This window comes from Melanerpes formicivorus, unplaced genomic scaffold (genome assembly GCF_026170545.1).
Source record: "Melanerpes formicivorus ecotype bairdi unplaced genomic scaffold, bMelFor1.0.p_v2 SCAF_164, whole genome shotgun sequence".
NCBI classification, from domain to species: Eukaryota; Metazoa; Chordata; class Aves; order Piciformes; family Picidae; genus Melanerpes; species Melanerpes formicivorus.
The window spans coordinates 566460-582602 of NW_027142516.1; the positions used below are offsets into that span (position 1 = coordinate 566460).

The window sequence follows — 16143 nt, forward strand, 5'->3', positions numbered from 1 at the left end:
GGTGCCCTTTGTGCCCCTTGGGGATGCCTCCTAAAGGTCACCTTTGTGCCCCTTGGAGGTGACCTTTGTTCCCCTTGGGGGTGCCCCTTGGGGGTCACCTTTGTGCCTCTTGGGGGCCACCTTTGTGCCCCTTGGAGGTGAATTTTGTGCCCCTTGGAGGTGACCTTTGTGCCCCTTGGAGGTGAATTTTGTGCCCCTTGGAGGTGACCTTTGTGCCAGCAGGGAGGAGAGGAAGGAAAGAGCCTCAGAGGTGACCTCAGCCTCCTGCCATGGACCTGCCCTCAGGGTGCTGCCTCCTGCCAAGGTCTCTTGGGTACCTCCTGCCAGGGTCCCTTGGGTGCCTCCTGCCAGGGTCCCTTGGGTACCTCCTGCCAAGGTCCCTTGGGTGCCTCCTGCCAGGGTCTCTTGGGTGCCTCCTGCCAGGGTCCCTTGGGTACCTCCTGCCAGGGCCCCTTGGGTACCTCCTGCCAAGGTCCCTTGGGTGCCTCCTGCCATGGTCCCTTGGGTGCCTCCTGCCAGGGTCTCTTGGGTGCCTCCTGCCAGGGCCCCTTGGGTGCCTCCTGCCAGGGTCTCTTGGGTGCCTCCTGCCAGGGCCCCTTGGGTGCCTCCTGCCAGGGTCCCTTGGGTGCTGAGCAGTACCTCTTGGAGTGGCTGGAGAGCTTCACTGCTCCTGCCTGGCACTGCTGCTGGGGGGCACACTGCTGGGGGGCACACTGGGTCACAGACAGCTCTGGGGCACACTGGGTGACACACTCCTGAGGGGCACACACTTGGTCACAGACAGCTCTGGGGCACACTGGGTGGCACACTGCTGGGGCACACATTGGGTGACACACATCTGCTGGGGCACACACTTGGTCACACACAGCTCTGGGGCACACTGGGTGGCACACTGCTGGGGCACACACTTGGTGGCACACATCTGCTGGGGCACACACTTGGTCACACACAGCTCTGGGGCACGCTGGGTGGCACACATCTGCTGGGGCACACACTGGGTGACACACTCCTGAGGGGCACACCTGGTCACACACAGCTCTGGCACACACTGGTTGGCACACAGCTCTGGGGTACACTGGGTGGCACGCTGCCTCTGAGGGACACATTTGGTCACACACAGCTCTGGGGCACACTGGGTGGCACACATCTGCTGGGGCACACACTGGGTGACACACTCCTGAGGGGCACACCTGGTCACAGACAGCTCTGGGGCACACTTGGTGGCACATTCCTGAGGGGCACACTTGGTGGTACACTGCTGCTGTGGCACACACTGGGTGGCACACATGTGCTGGGGCACACACTTGGTCACACACAGCTCTGGGGCACACTGGGTGGCACACTGCTGGGGCACACACTGGGTGACACACTCCTGAGGGGCACACCTGGTCACACACAGCTCTGGCACACAGCAGGTGGCACACATCTGGGTGGCACACTGCCTCTGGGGCACACACCTGGTCACACACAGCTCTGGCACACAGCAGGTGGCACACATCTGGGTGGCACACTGCCTCTGGGGCACACACTTGGTCACACACAGCTCTGGCACACACTGGGTGGCACACTCCTGAGGGGCACACCTGGTGGCACACTGCTGGGGCAGGCCCTTGCTGGCACCCTGCTGCTGTGGCACACACCTGGTGGCACACTGCTGCTGGGGCACACACTTGGTCAGACACAGCTCTGGCGCACACTGGGTGGCACACTCCTGAGTGGCACACCTGGTGGCACACATCTGCTGGGGCACACACTGGGTGACACACAGCTCTGGGGCACACTGGGTGGCACACAGCTCTGGCACACACTGGGTGGCACACTCCTGAGTGGCACACCTGGTGGCACACTGCTGGGGCAGGCCCTTGCTGGCACCCTGCTGCTGTGGCACACACTGGGTGGCACACAGCTCTGGCACACACTGGGTGGCACACATGTGCTGGGGCACACACTTGGTCAGACACAGCTCTGGCACACACTGGGTGGCACACTCCTGAGGGGCACACCTGGTGGCACACTGCTGGGGCAGGCCCTTGCTAGCACCCTGCTGCTGTGGCACACAGGGGGTGGCACAGGGCCGCTGGGGGGCGCCAGCGCTGGCAGGCTGGCAGGAGCCGCAGCCGGGCACGCTGCCGGGGGCACACTGCCGGGGGCTGGGGGCGGGCAGACGCCCCCGGGGGACACCCTTGGTGGCACCTCGCTGCTGCGGGACGCCCCTGGCGGGGCAGGGCCGCTGGGGCACGCCGGGGGGCACGGGTCTGGTGCCGCCCTGCTGCCGGGGGGGGGCCGGCGGGCGCGCTCCCGGCCGCCGCACGCCGCCGCAGCGCCCCCTCGGTGGCACAGCGCTGCCGCGGGGGCCCCCGGCTGGCACAGCGCGGCTGGGGCACCCCCTCGGTCACACGCAGCTCCTGCGACAGCCCCGCGGGGGCACGGTGCCAGCGGGGCACGCAGCTGCCGACGCAGAGGGGCACAGAGGGCTGCTGCGGGGTGCCCTGGGGCACACGCTCGGGCAGGGGCTGCTGCCGGGGGGCGCAGGGGGGCACAGGCTGCTGGCACAGGCAGGAGGGCATCAGCTGCTGCAGGGAGGTGCAGGGGGGCACAGGCTGCTGGCACAGGCTGGAGGGCATCAGCTGCTTCAGGGGGGGCGCAGTGGGGCACAGGCTGCTGGCACAGGCTGGAGGGCATCAGCTGCTGCAGGGAGGTGCAGGGGGGCACAGGCTGCTGGCACAGGGTGGAGGGCATCAGCTGCTGCAGGGAGGTGCAGGGGGGCACAGGCTGCTGGCACAGGCTGGAGGGCATCAGCTGCTGCAGGGAGGTGCAGGGGGGCACACACTGCTGGCACAGGCTGGAGGGCATCAGCTGCTGCAGGGAGGTGCAGGGGGGCACAGGCTGCTGGCACAGGCTGGAGGGCATCAGCTGCTGCAGGGAGGTGCAGGGGGGCACACACTGCTGGCACAGGCTGGAGGGCATCAGCTGCTGCAAGGGGGCCCAGGGGGGCACACGCTGGGAGATGCAGAGCATGGAGTGCCAGGAGGGCAGTGCTGGGTGTCTGGCAGGGTACAGCAGTGGGCACTTGGTGGGCACAGTGTCCTGGCAGGCCGGGGGGAGGCTGTGGTGGAGGCAGCACCGCATCGTGGTGAGGCTTTGGCAGGACTGGAAGGGAGAGGAGGAAGAGGAGGAGGAAGAGGAGGAGGAGGGAAGCCTTGAGAGGGGAACCCGACGGAGCTCTCCCTGCTCCTGCTGCTCCTTTGGGTGCCAGGGCCAGCTGCCCCTTGTGCCATGCTCTCAAAGCCACCTCAGCACCCTGCAGCGTGGCACAGGTCAGGGTGAGGGAACCCAGCCCCTAAACCTCTGCGGGATGCTCACCCCCCCGGGATGCCCACCCTAGGATGCTCACCCCCCCGGGATGCCCACCCCCCCCGGGATGCCCACCCTAGGATGCTCACCCCCCCGGGATGCCCTCCCCCCCGGGATGCTCACCCCCCCGGGATGCTCACCCCCCCCGGGATGCCCACCCCCCCCGGGATGCTCACCCCCCCGGGATGCTCACCCCCTCACTCCCCCCCACCCCATTTAAGGGCTTTCCCCACAGCTCATTTCCTCTACAGGTGACAAAAGCAGCAGCAGCCCCCAGGGTCCTCAGAGCCCCACCACCCCCCCCGAGCCCCCTGAGCTCCCAGACCCCCCCGAGCTAACAGAGCCCCTAGAGACCCCCAGAGCTCCCAGACCCCCAGAGGTCCCAGACTCCCCAGAGCCCCTAGAGCCCCCAGCCCGCCCCAGCCCCCCTAGAGCTCCCAGAGCCCCCAGAGCCCCCCAGAGCTCCCTGACCCCCTCAGCACTCCCAGAACCCCTAGAGCCCATAGACCCCCCAGACCCCCCCAGCCCCCCTAGAGCTCCCAGACCCCCCAGGACCCCCCAGCCCCCCTAGAGCTCCCAGCCCCCCCCAGAACTCCCAGAGCCCCCAGACCCCCCCAGCACCCCTAGAGCTCCCAGACCCCCCCCAGAGCTCCCAGAGCCCCCAGCCCCCCTAGAGATCCCAGACCCTCCAGGGCCCCCAGACCCCCTAGAGCTCCCAGAGCCCCCAGAACCCCCAGAGCCCCCAGCTCCCCTAGAGATCCCAGAGACCCCCCGAGCTCCCAGACCCCGCAGAGACCCCAGAGCCCCCAGCCCCCCTAGAGCTCCCAGAGACCCCCCAGAGCTCCCAGATCCTGCAGAGACCCCAGAGCCCCCAGCCCCCCAGAGCTCCCAGAGACCCCAGGACCCTCCAGCCCCCCTAGAGCCCCCAGAGACCCCCCGAGCTCCCAGACCCTGCAGAGACCCCAGAGCCCCCAGCCCCCCTAGAGCTCCCAGAGACCCCCCAGAGCTCCTAGAACCCCCAGGACCCTCCAGCCCCCCTAGAGCTCCCAGACCCCCCAGGGCTCCCAGAGCCCCCAGCCCCCCTAGAGCTCCCAGACCCCCCCAGAGCTCCCAGACCCCCCCAGGACCCTCCAGCCACCCTAGAGCCCCCAGAGACCCCCCGAGCTCCCAGACCCCACAGAGACCCCAGAGCCCCCAGCCCCCCTAGAGCTCCCAGACCCCCCAGGACCCTCCAGCCCCCCTAGAGCTCCCAGACCCCCCAGGACCCTCCAGCCCCCCTAGAGCTCCCAGACCCCCCAGGACCCTCCAGCCCCCCTAGAGCTCCCAGACCCCCCAGAGCCCCCAGCCCCCCTAGAGCTCCCAGAGCCCCCAGCCCCGCGGGGGCAGAGCCCGAGCCGGAGCCGGAGCCGGAGCCGGAGCCAGACTCACTCAGCTCCCCGGCGAGGACAACTTTGTGCCGCGGCCACTGAGCGCTGCTGGGAGGAGAACCTTTTATAGAGCCGCTGGAGGAGCCTGGGAGCTGCGAGGCAGCCACCAGCCCTGCCCGGAGCTCTCCCGGCTGCAACCCTTCCCCCCACCGGGCCGGGCCGGGCCGGGCCGGGCAGGGGGTTGGGCTTCATCCCTGAGGATGAGGAGGAGAGCGGCAGCAGCAATTAACCTCCCGGGAAGCCTCTCCGGCACGGGAAGCCTGCATGGAATTCGCAGAGGCAGCAGCCCTGCCCCAGGGCTTCTGCAGCCAGCTGTGGCCTTCCAGAGCCCCAGCTGCAGCCTTCCAGAGCCCCAGCTGCAGCCAGGTCCCTCCAAAGGTCTTTGTGCCCCCCCCCCCCCAGAAGCGAGGCCATGGCACTGCTCAGCCTCTTCCCACCCAGCCCAGGGGGGACTGAGCTCTGCTGACAGCTCCTGGTCCTCCCCAGAGCTCCCTGAGGTTCTTCACCCTCCCCAGGAGGTGACTGAGCTCTACTGACAGCTCCTGGTCCTCCCCAGAGCTCCCTGAGCCAAGCACTGAGGTTCTTCACCCTCCCCAGGGGGGTACTGAGCTCTGCTGAGACCTCCTGGTCCTCCCCAGAGCTCCCTGAGGTTCTTCACCCTCCCCAGAGGGGGGACTGAGCTCTGCTGACAGCTCCTGGTCCTCCCCAGAGCTCCCTGAGGTTCTTTATCCACCCCAGGAGGTGACTGAGCTCCACTGACAGCTCCTGGTCCTCCCCAGAGCTCCCTGGGCCAAGCACTGAGGTTCTTCACCATCCCAGGAGTGATTGAGCTCTGCTGACAGCTCCTGGTCCTCCCCAGAGCTCCCTGAGCCAAGCACTGAGGTTCTTCACCCTCCCCAGGAGTGACTGAGCTCTGCTGACAGCTCCTGGTCCTCCCCAGAGCTCCCTGAGCCAAGCACTGAGGTTCTTCACCCTCCCCAGGGGGGGACTGAGCTCTGCTGAGACCTCCTGGTCCTCCCCAGAGCTCCCTGAGGTTCTTCATCCAGCCCAGGAGGTGACTGAGCTCTGCTGAGAGCTTCTGGTCCTCTTCAGAGCTCCCTGAGGTTTTTCACCCTCCCCAGGAGGTGACTGAGCTCTGCTGAGAGCTTCTGGTCCTCTTCAGAGCTCCCTGAGCCAAGCACTGAGGTTCTTCACCATCCCCAGGGAGGGGACTGAGCTCTGCTGAGACCTCCTGGTCCTCCCCAGAGCTCCCTAAGGTTCTTCACCATCCCCAGGGAGGGGACTGAGCTCTGCTGAGACCTCCTGGTCCTCCCCAGAGCTCCCTAAGGTTCTTCACCATCCCAGGGGGGACTGAGCTCTACTGAGAGCTCCTGGTCCTCCCCACAGCTCCCTAAGGTTCTTCACCCTCCCCAGGGGTGACTGAGCTCTGCTGACAGCTCCTGGTCCTCCTTAGAGCTCCCTGAGCCAAGCACTGAGGTTCTTCACCATCCCAGGGGGGGACTGAGCTCTGCTGAGACCTCCTGGTCCTCCCCAGAGCTCCCTGAGGTTCTTCACCCTCCCCAGGGGTGACTGAGCTCTGCTGACAGCTCCTGGTCCTCCCCAGAGCTCCCTGAGCCAAGCACTGAGGTTCTTCACCCTCCCCAGGGGGGGACTGAGCTCTGCTGAGACCTCCTGGTCCTCTTCAGAGCTTCCTGAGCCAAGCACTGAGGTTCTTCACCCTCCCCAGGGGGGGACTGAGCTCTGCTGACAGCTCCTGGTCCTCCCCTGAGCTCCCTGAGCCAAGCACTGAGGTTCTTCACCCTCCCCAGGAGGTGACTGAGCTCTACTGAGAGCTTCTGGTCCTCTTCAGAGCTCCCTGAGGTTCTTCACCCGGCCCAGGGGTGACTGAGCTCTGCTGAGAGCTCCTGGTCCTCTCCAGGGAGCTCTGAGGAGGACCAAGAGCTCTCAGTGGAGCTCAATCCCCCCTGGGGTGGGTGAAGAACCTCAGGGAGCTCTGGAGAGGACCAGAAGCTCTCAGTCACCCCTGGGGATGGTGAAGAACCTCAGTGCTTGGCTCAGGGAGCTCTGGGGAGGACCAGAAGCTCTCAGTCACCCCTGGGGAGGGTGAAGAACCTCAGTGCTTGGCTCAGGGAGCTCTGGGGAGGACCAGAAGCTCTCAGTCACCCCTGGGGAGGGTGAAGAACCTCAGTGCTTGGCTCAGGGAGCTGTGGGCAGCAGCCTCTGGTGGTGTCCTGCTGCCCACAGGGTGCCAAGGCAGTCAGCTGCCAGCAGAGCCGTGGGGACAGCCCCATGCAGTGACTCTGGGGTGAGCCACAGCCACCTCTGGTGGCAGCTCTTGCACAAGAGGCTCAGCTGGCAGCAGCAAGGGGCAGACAAACTCCCTCTGGGCCTTGTGCTTGGACTTTCTCCATGAGTCAGCTTCTTATCAGAGGCTGTGCTCAGGGGCAGCAGGTGGTGGTGGGGATAGTCTGAAGCCCCTGCAGGGCTGGCCAGAGCTTTCCTGTGCCCATGGCCAGGGGGTCAGCAACCAAACCCCCCCCCCCCAGCAGCCCAGGCAGGCTCCACTTCAGCTCTGGAGGCTTCCACTGCTGAGTGCTTTGCTCTCACAGTGCCTCTCACAAATGGGAGCTGCTGCTGCTGCTGCCATCCTCTCTCCATGCCCTGCCTGCAGCCCCTTCCTGCCCTTCCTGCAGCCCTGCCCTGCTGGGGTTGGCAGCCTAGAGCCTCTCCTGTGCCCCTATCCCAGGCCTGACTCAGGCAGGGAAACAGCAGGAGGTGAGGGTGGGAAAGAGGAAGCTAAAGCAGGGCTGTGGCACTCGGGAGGAGGAAGCTGCAGAGCATCCTGCAGGAGCTGCCAGGAGAGGCCTGAGGGCATCCAGCACCTTCCCTTTAATAAGGGAGGAATGCACAGGATCCTCCTCAGCCTGCAAGGGGTTTGGAGGCTGAGCCAAGGCAGCAGGAATGTGAAGCTGCTGCCTGCCCCAGAGATGGGCCCAGGGGAAACAAAGCAGGAGGTGGAAGAAGCAAGGCAGCAGCGTGGCCAGGAGCCACCTTGGGGCAGAGACCTCTCTGGCTTCCTGCAGCCTCAGCCAGGCACAGAGCTCTCAGAGCACCACGGGGTGGCTTGGAGGGGTTGGAAGGGACCTCCAAAGGTCCACCCAGGCCAACCCCCTGCAGCCAGCAGGGACATCCTCCACCGGAGCAGGCTGCTCAGAGCCTGACCTGCAGTACCTGCAGGGCTGGAGCCTCCACCCCCTCCCTGGGCAGCCTGCCCCGGCGCTCCACCACCCCTCGGGGTGCACAGCTGGCTCCTCGCCCCCGACCTAAATCTGCTCTCGTTTCAAACCTCTGCCCCCCCGTGGCCACCCCCCCGAGGCGTGGAAGCTTCCTCAGCTCTGTGTCCAGGGCTCAGGACCCCTCCCGCAGCCCCCCCGAGGCGTGGAAGCTTCCTCTGCTCTCTCTCCAGGGCTCAGGACCCCTCCCGCAGCCCCCCCGGAGCGTGGAAGCTTCCTCTGCTCTGTGTCCAGGGCTCAGGACCCCTCCCGCAGCCCCCCCGAGGTGTGGAAGCTTCCTCTGCTCTCTATCCAGGGCTCAGGACCCCTCCCGCAGCCCCCCCGAGGCGTGGAAGCTTCTTCTGCTCTCTATCCAGGGCCCAGGACACCTCCCGCAGCCCCCCCGAGGTATGGAAGCTTCCTCTGCTCTCTCTCTATCCAGGGCTCAGGACACCTCCCGCAGCCCCCCCGAGGCGTGGAAGCTTCCTCAGCTCTGTGTCCAGGGCTCAGGACCCCTCCCGCAGCCCCCCCGGAGCGTGGAAGCTTCCTCTGCTCTGTGTCCAGGGCTCAGGACCCCTCCTGCAGCCCCCCCGAGGCGTGGAAGCTTCCTCAGCTCTCTTGCCAGGGCTCAGGACCCCTCCCGCAGCCCCCCCGAGGCGTGGAAGCTTCCTCTGCTCTGTGTCCAGGGCTCAGGACCCCTCCCGCAGCCCCCCCGGAGCGTGGAAGCTTCCTCTGCTCTCTCTCCAGGGCTCAGGACCCCTCCCGCAGCCTCCCCGAGGTGTGGAAGCTTCCTCTGCTCTGTCTCCAGGGCTCAGGACCCCTCCCGCAGCCCCCCCGAGGTATGGAAGCTTCCTCAGCTCTCTATCCAGGGCTCAGGACCCCTCCCGCAGCCCCCCCGAGGCGTGGAAGCTTCCTCTGCTCTGTGTCCAGGGCTCAGGACCCCTCCCGCAGCCCCCCCGGAGCGTGGAAGCTTCCTCTGCTCTCTCTCCAGGGCTCAGGACCCCTCCCGCAGCCTCCCCGAGGTGTGGAAGCTTCCTCTGCTCTGTCTCCAGGGCTCAGGACCCCTCCCGCAGCCCCCCCGAGGTATGGAAGCTTCCTCAGCTCTCTATCCAGGGCTCAGGACCCCTCCCGCAGCCCCCCCGAGGCGTGGAAGCTTCCTCTGCTCTGTGTTCAGGGCTCAGGACACCTCCCGCAGCCTCCCCGAGGCGTGGAAGCTTCCTCTGCTCTGCCTCCAGGGCTCAGGACCCCTCCCGCAGCCCCCCCGAGGTGTGGAAGCTTCCTCTGCTCTGTCTCCAGGGCTCAGGACCCCTCCCGCAGCCCCCCCGAGGCGTGGAAGCTTCCTCTGCTCTCTCTCCAGGGCTCAGGACACCTCCCGCAGCCCCCCCGGAGCGTAGAAGCTTCCTCTGCTCTGTCTCCAGGGCTCAGGACCCCTCCCGCAGCCCCCCCGAGGTGTGGAAGCTTCCTCTGCTCTGTCTCCAGGGCTCAGGACCCCTCCCGCAGCCCCCCCGAGGTGTGGAAGCTTCCTCTGCTCTGTGTCCAGGGCTCAGGACACCTCCCGCAGCCCCCCCGAGGTGTGGAAGCTTCCTCTGCTCTGCCTCCATGGCTCAGGACCCCTCCCGCAGCCCCCCCGAGGTGTCGAAGCTTCCTCTGCCCTCTCGCCAGGGCTCAGGACCCCTCCCGCAGCCCCCCCGAGGTGTGGAAGCTTCCTCTGCTGTGTGTCCAGGGCTCAGGACCCCTCCCGCAGCCCCCCCGAGGTGTGGAAGCTTCCTCTGCTCTGTGTCCAGGGCTCAGGACCACTCCCGCAGCCCCCCCGAGGCGTGGAAGCTTCCTCTGCTCTGTGTCCAGGGCTCAGGACCCCTCCCGCAGCCCCCCCGAGGCGTGGAAGCTTCCTCTGCTCTGTGTCCAGGGCTCAGGACCCCTCCCGCAGCCCCCCCGGAGCGTGGAAGCTTCCTCTGCTCTCTCTCCAGGGCTCAGGACCCCTCCCGCAGCCCCCCCGGAGCGTGGAAGCTTCCTCTGCTCTGTCTCCAGGGCTCAGGACCCCTCCCGCAGCCTCCCCGGAGCGTGGAAGCTTCCTCTGCTCTCTCTCCAGGGCTCAGGACCCCTCCCGCAGCCCCCCCGAGGTGTGGAAGCTTCCTCTGCTCTGCCTCCATGGCTCAGGACCCCTCCCGCAGCCCCCCCGAGGTGTGGAAGCTTCCTCTGCTCTGCCTCCATGGCTCAGGACCCCTCCCGCAGCCCCCCCGAGGAGTGGAAGCTTCCTCTGCTCTGTGTCCAGGGCTCAGGACCCCTCCCGCAGCCCCCCCGAGGAGTGGAAGCTTCCTCTGCTCTGTGTCCAGGGCTCAGGACCCCTCCCGCAGCCCCCCCGAGGCGTGGAAGCTTCCTCTGCTCTCTATCCAGGGCTCAGGACCCCTCCCGCAGCCCCCCCGAGGAGTGGAAGCTTCCTCTGCTCTGTGTCCAGGGCTCAGGACCCCTCCCGCAGCCCCCCCCGAGGTGTGGAAGCTTCCTCTGCTCTGCCTCCAGGGCTCAGGACCCCTCCCGCAGCCCCCCCGAGGAGTGGAAGCTTCCTCTGCTCTCTCTCCAGGGCTCAGGACCCCTCCCGCAGCCTCCCCGAGGCGTGGAAGCTTCCTCTGCTCTGTCTCCAGGGCTCAGGACCCCTCCCGCAGCCCCCCCGAGGCGTGGAAGCTTCCTCTGCTCTCTATCCAGGGCTCAGGACCCCTCCCGCAGCCCCCCCGAGGAGTGGAAGCTTCCTCTGCTCTGTGTCCAGGGCTCAGGACCCCTCCCGCAGCCCCCCCGAGGTGTGGAAGCTTCCTCTGCTCTGCCTCCAGGGCTCAGGACCCCTCCCGCAGCCCCCCCGAGGTGTGGAAGCTTCCTCTGCTCTGCCTCCAGGGCTCAGGACCCCTCCCGCAGCCCCCCCGGAGCGTGGAAGCTTCCTCTGCTCTCTCTCCAGGGCTCAGGACACCTCCTGCAGCCCCCCCGGAGCGTGGAAGCTTCCTCTGCTCTCTCTCCAGGGCTCAGGACACCTCCCGCAGCCCCCCCGAGGTGTGGAAGCTTCCTCTGCTCTGCCTCCATGGCTCAGGACCCCTCCCGCAGCCCCCCCGAGGCGTGGAAGCTTCCTCAGCTCTCTCTCCAGGGCTCAGGACCCCTCCCGCAGCCCCCCCGAGGCGTGGAAGCTTCCTCTGCTCTCTCTCTATCCAGGGCTCAGGACCCCTCCCGCAGCCCCCCCGAGGTGTGGAAGCTTCCTCTGCTCTGCCTCCAGGGCTCAGGACCCCTCCCGCAGCCCCCCCGAGGTGTGGAAGCTTCCTCTGCTCTGTGTCCAGGGCTCAGGACACCTCCCGCAGCCCCCCCGAGGTGTGGAAGCTTCCTCAGCTCTGTCTCCAGGGCTCAGGACCCCTCCCGCAGCCCCCCAGAGGCGTGGAAGCTTCCTCTGCTCTGTGTCCAGGGCTCAGGACCCCTCCCGCAGCACCCCCGAGGCGTGGAAGCTTCCTCTGCTCTCTCTCCAGGGCTCAGGACCCCTCCCGCAGCACCCCCGAGGCGTGGAAGCTTCCTCTGCTCTCTCTCCAGGGCTCAGGACACCTCCCGCAGCCTCCCCGAGGCGTGGAAGCTTCCTCTGCTCTGTCTCCAGGGCTCAGGACACCTCCCGCAGCCTCCCCGAGGCGTGGAAGCTTCCTCTGCTCTGTCTCCAGGGCTCAGGACCCCTCCCGCAGCCTCCCCGAGGCGTGGAAGCTTCCTCTGCTCTGTCTCCAGGGCTCAGGACCCCTCCCGCAGCCCCCCCGAGGCGTGGAAGCTTCCTCTGCTCTCTCTCCAGGGCTCAGGACCCCTCCCGCAGCCCCCCCGAGGCGTGGAAGCTTCCTCTGCTCTGCCTCCAGGGCTCAGGACCCCTCCCGCAGCCCCCCCGAGGCGTGGAAGCTTCCTCAGCTCTCTCTCCAGGGCTCAGGACACCTCCCGCAGCCCCCCCGAGGCGTGGAAGCTTCCTCAGCTCTCTCTCCAGGGCTCAGGACCCCTCCCGCAGCCCCCCCGAGGCGTGGAAGCTTCCTCAGCTCTGTCTCCAGGGCTCAGGACCCCTCCCGCAGCCCCCCCCGGAGCGTGGAAGCTTCCTCTGCTCTCTCTCCAGGGCTCAGAACCCCTCCCACAGCCTACCCGAGGCGTGGAAGCTTCCTCTGCTCTCTCTCCAGGGCTCAGGACCCCTCCCGCAGCCCCCCCGAGGCGTGGAAGCTTCCTCTGCTCTCTCTCCAGGGCTCAGGACACCTCCCGCAGCCCCCCCGAGGTGTGGAAGCTTCCTCTGCTCTGTCTCCAGGGCCCAGGACACCTCCCGCAGCCTCGCCCGCGGCACGGCCGCATCCTGTGCGAGCTGCCAGGGCTCCAACCTCTCCCCTCCGAGCTCCGCAAACCACTAGAGAGCAGCAGCTGCCCGCGGAAGCAGCTCCGGGGCCAGGCGCTGCCGCCTGGGAAGCCACCTTCGGAGGCAGGGATCGTGCAGCGGGTTGGGTTGGAAGGGATCTTGGAGATCAGCCAGGTCCCCATTTCCCCCCTGGTGGAACAGGCTGCCCAGGGGGGTGGCGGAGTCCCCAGCCCTGAGGGCGTTCTGAGGAATCTGGGTGCTGGGCAGGGTAAAGGTGGTGCTGGGCAGGGTGAAGGTGGTGCTGGGAAGGGTGAAGGTGGTGCTAGGAAGGATGAAGGTGGTGCTGGAGCTGCTCAGCAGGGTTTAAAGAGCCCCCTCAGGGCTGCTAGGACCTTGCAGAGCGACCTCCCCCCCAGGGAGGTGATGGAGTCCCCATCCCTGAGGGTGTTCTGACGAATCTGGGTGCTGGGAAGGGAGAAAGTGGTGCTGGGAAGAGGGAAAATGGTGGTGGGAAGAGGGAAAGTGATGCTAGGCAGGGAGGAAGTGGTGCTGGGAAGATGGAAAGTGGTGCTGGGGAGAGGGAAAGTGGTGCTGGGCAGGGTGAAAGTGGTGCTGGGAAGGGAGAAAATGGTGCTGGGCAGGGTGAAAGTGGTGCTGGGCAGGGTGAAGGTGGTGCTGGGCAGGGAGAAGGTGGTGCTGGGCAGGGTGAGGGTGGTGCTGGGCAGGGTGAAGGTGGTGCTGGGCAGGGAGAAGGTGGTGCTGGGCAGGGTGAGGGTGGTGCTGGGCAGGGTGAAGGTGGTGCTGGGCAGGGTGAAGGTGGTGCTGGAGCTGCTCAGCAGGGTTTAAAGAGCCCCCCCGGGCTGCTAGGACCTTGCAGAGCGACCTCCCCGGGGGCTGGCAGCCAGCGGAACGCAGAGGTCCTCGGGGCTGCTGCCTGCGGGGCGGCAGGAGGTGGTTAGGCAGCCAGAGGCTGAGCGTGAAGGCAGCCGGAGCCCAGGCGAGGGGAGGTTTGCCCCGGGGCCGGCTGAGCTTCGCCGGTTTGCTGCTGGCTGCTCCGTGCGGCAGCGAGAATCTGCTGCTGGCTGGCCCGAGGAGGGCTTGGGCTGGCTCAGCTGCAGCCTGCTGCTGCTGTCTAAAGCCCCAGTCGCTGCCACCAGAAACGTGGAGATCTTTGCTGGTCCTCTTCCCTCCCTCCTTTCCTGTCTCCCTCCTTTCCTGCCTCCCTCCCTTCCTCCCTTCCTCCCTCCTTCCCTTCCTCCCTTCCTCCTTCCTTCCCTTCCTCCCTTCCTCCCTCCTTCCCTTCCTCCCTTCCTCCTTCCTTCCCTTCCTCCCTTCCTCCTTCCTTCCCTTCCTCCCTTCCTCCTTCCTTCCCTTCCTCCCTTCCTCCCTCCTTCCCTTCCTCCCTTCCTCCCTCCCTTCCTCCCTCCCTTCCTCCCTTCCTCCCTTCCTCCCTCCTTTCCTCCCTCCCTTCCTCCCTCCCTTCCTCCCTTCCTCCCTTCCTCCCTCCCTTCCTCCCTCCCTTCCTCCCTCCCTTCCTCCCTTCCTCCCTTCCTCCCTCCCTTCCTCCCTCCCTTCCTCCCTCCCTTCCTCCCTCCCTTCCTCCCTTCCTCCCTCCCTTCCTTCCTCCCTTCCTCCCTCCCTCCCTTCCTCCCTCCCTTCCTCCCTTCCTTCCTTCCTCCCTTCCTCCCTCCCTTCCTTCCTCCCTTCCTCCCTCCCTTCCTTCCTCCCTTCCTCCCTCCCTCCCTTCCTCCCTCCCTTCCTCCCTCCCTTCCTCCCTCCCTCCTTTCCTCCCTCCCTTCCTTCCTCCCTCCCTTCCTTCCTTCCTCCCTCCCTCCCTCCCTTCCTCCCTCCCTCCCTTCCTCCCCTTGCTGCCCCGCAGCCACCCTGGGTGCAGCTCCAGCTCCTGCTGGGCTCCTGCAGGCTTCCAGGCAGGATGGCTTCTAAGCTGCCCCAGCCCCAACCATTCTCTGCCTCCACCAAGGCTGGAGCCAAGCCATGGCCCTCAGCACCGCAGCTCCATGGCAGGTGGTGGAGTCCCCACCCCTGGAGGTGCTCAGGAGCCATGTGGCCACAGCACTTGGGGCCAGGGTTTGGTGAGCATGAGGAGGGAGGGAAGGAGGGAAGGAGGGAGGGAAGGAGGGAAGGAGGGAGGGAAGGAGGGAAGGAGGGAGGAAGGGAGGGAAGGAGGGAGGAAGGGAGGGAGGAAGGGAGGAAGGGGAGGGAGGGGAAAACCCTTTTTGGTCAAAGAACAAACCAAGGGAGGCAAAGAAAAAGAGGAGCATCAAGAGCAGGACTTTGGTGTTAGGCACAGGAGAGACCAAGCAGAGCTCCACCTCCACCCAGAGAGGTGCTGGAGGGGAGCAGAGGCTGAGGGCCCAGGGTGGTGGTGGTTTCAGTGCCTGACTCAGGGGCAAGGGAAAGCAGAAGATAAATCTCTGTGCCTTGAGCATGCAGAACAGGAATTGCCCCTCCCAAGCTATCTTGGTGCTGCAAAGTCACCTTCTCAGTGTTCCCTTCTCTTACTCACACCTGGGCAGGTGGAACCTCTGCCAGCACTCACCCAGGGCAATGCTGCTTTGCAGCCCAAACAGCTCTGAGGAGAGGCAAGGGAGGGTCAGGCACAGCACTTGTGCAAGGCTGAGAGGTTCCTCAGAGCCTCCTCAGTGTCCCTTCCCTTACTCACACCTGGGCAGGTGGAAGCTCTGCCTGCACTCATCCATGGCAGGGTTGGATTGCAACCCAAACAGCTCTGAGGAGCAGCAAGGGAGGGTCAAACACAGCAACCATGCAAGGCTGAGAGGTTCCTCAGAGCCTCCTCAGTGTCCCTTCCCTTACTCACACCTGGGCAGATTAAACCTTTCTTAGCACTCACCCCTGGCAGGGTTGGTTTGCAACTCAAACAGCTCTGAGGATCAGCAAGGGAGGGTCAGGCACAGAAGCCAGGCAAGGCTCTGAGACTCTTCAGAGCCTCCTCAGTGTCCCTTCCCTTACTCACACCTGGGCAGGTGGAACCTCTGCCTGCACTCATCCATGGCAGGGTTGGATTGCAACCCAAACACCTCTGAGGAGCAGCAAGGGAGGGTCAGGCACAGCAACAATGCAAGGCTGAGAGGTTCTTCAGAGCCTCTTCAGTGTCCTTTCCTTTATACCTTGGCAGGTGGAAGCTCTGCCTGCACTCAACCATGGCAGGGTTGGTTTGCAGCCCCAACAGCTCTGAGGAGCAGCAAGGGAGGGTCAGGCACAGCACCCATGCAAGGCTGAGAGGTTCTTCAGAGCCTCCTCAGTGTCCCTTCCCTTACTCACACCTTGGCAGGTGGAACCTCTGCCTGCACTCACCCATGGCAGGGTTGGATTGCAACCCAAACAGCTCTGAGGAGCAGCAAGGGAGGGTCAGGCACAGCAACCATACAAGACTGAGAGGTTCTTCAGAGCCTCCTCAGTGTCCCTTCCCTTACTCACACCTGGGCAGGTGGAACCTCTGCCTGCACTCACCCATGGCAGGGCTGGTTTGCAGCTCAAACAGCTCTGCACCAAGGGAGGGTCAGCTCTGAGGAGCAGCAAGGGAGGGTCAGGCACAGAATCCAGGCAAGGCTGAGAGGCTCCTCAGAGCCTCCTCAGTGTCCCTTCCCTTACTCACACCTTGGCAGGTGGAAGCTCTGCCTGCACTCATCCATGGCAGGGCTGGATTGCAGCCCAAACACCTCTGAGGATCAGCAAGGGAGGGTCAGGCACAGAACTCAGGCAAGGCTCTAAG

At 66.0% G+C, this 16143-nt stretch overlaps 1 protein-coding gene across 1 annotated transcript; it reads right to left on the bottom strand.

Annotated features, from left to right (window-relative positions):
- Nucleotides 1–679: 679 nt before the first annotated feature.
- On the bottom strand, nucleotides 680–2181 carry LOC137457266 (keratin-associated protein 10-5-like). Its single transcript, XM_068169100.1, has one exon. The coding sequence runs from the start codon at nucleotides 1931–1933 to the stop codon at nucleotides 719–721; it is 1215 nt and encodes a 404-aa protein (XP_068025201.1). The 5' UTR covers nucleotides 1934–2181; the 3' UTR covers nucleotides 680–718.
- Between the last annotated feature and the right edge of the window lie 13962 nt (nucleotides 2182–16143).

What these genes read in the sequence shown, in the direction of transcription:
- LOC137457266 (XM_068169100.1), bottom strand. Translation starts at nt 1,933, where the DNA reads ATGTGTGCCACCCAGTGTGTGCCAGAGCTGTGTGCCACCCAGTGTGTG.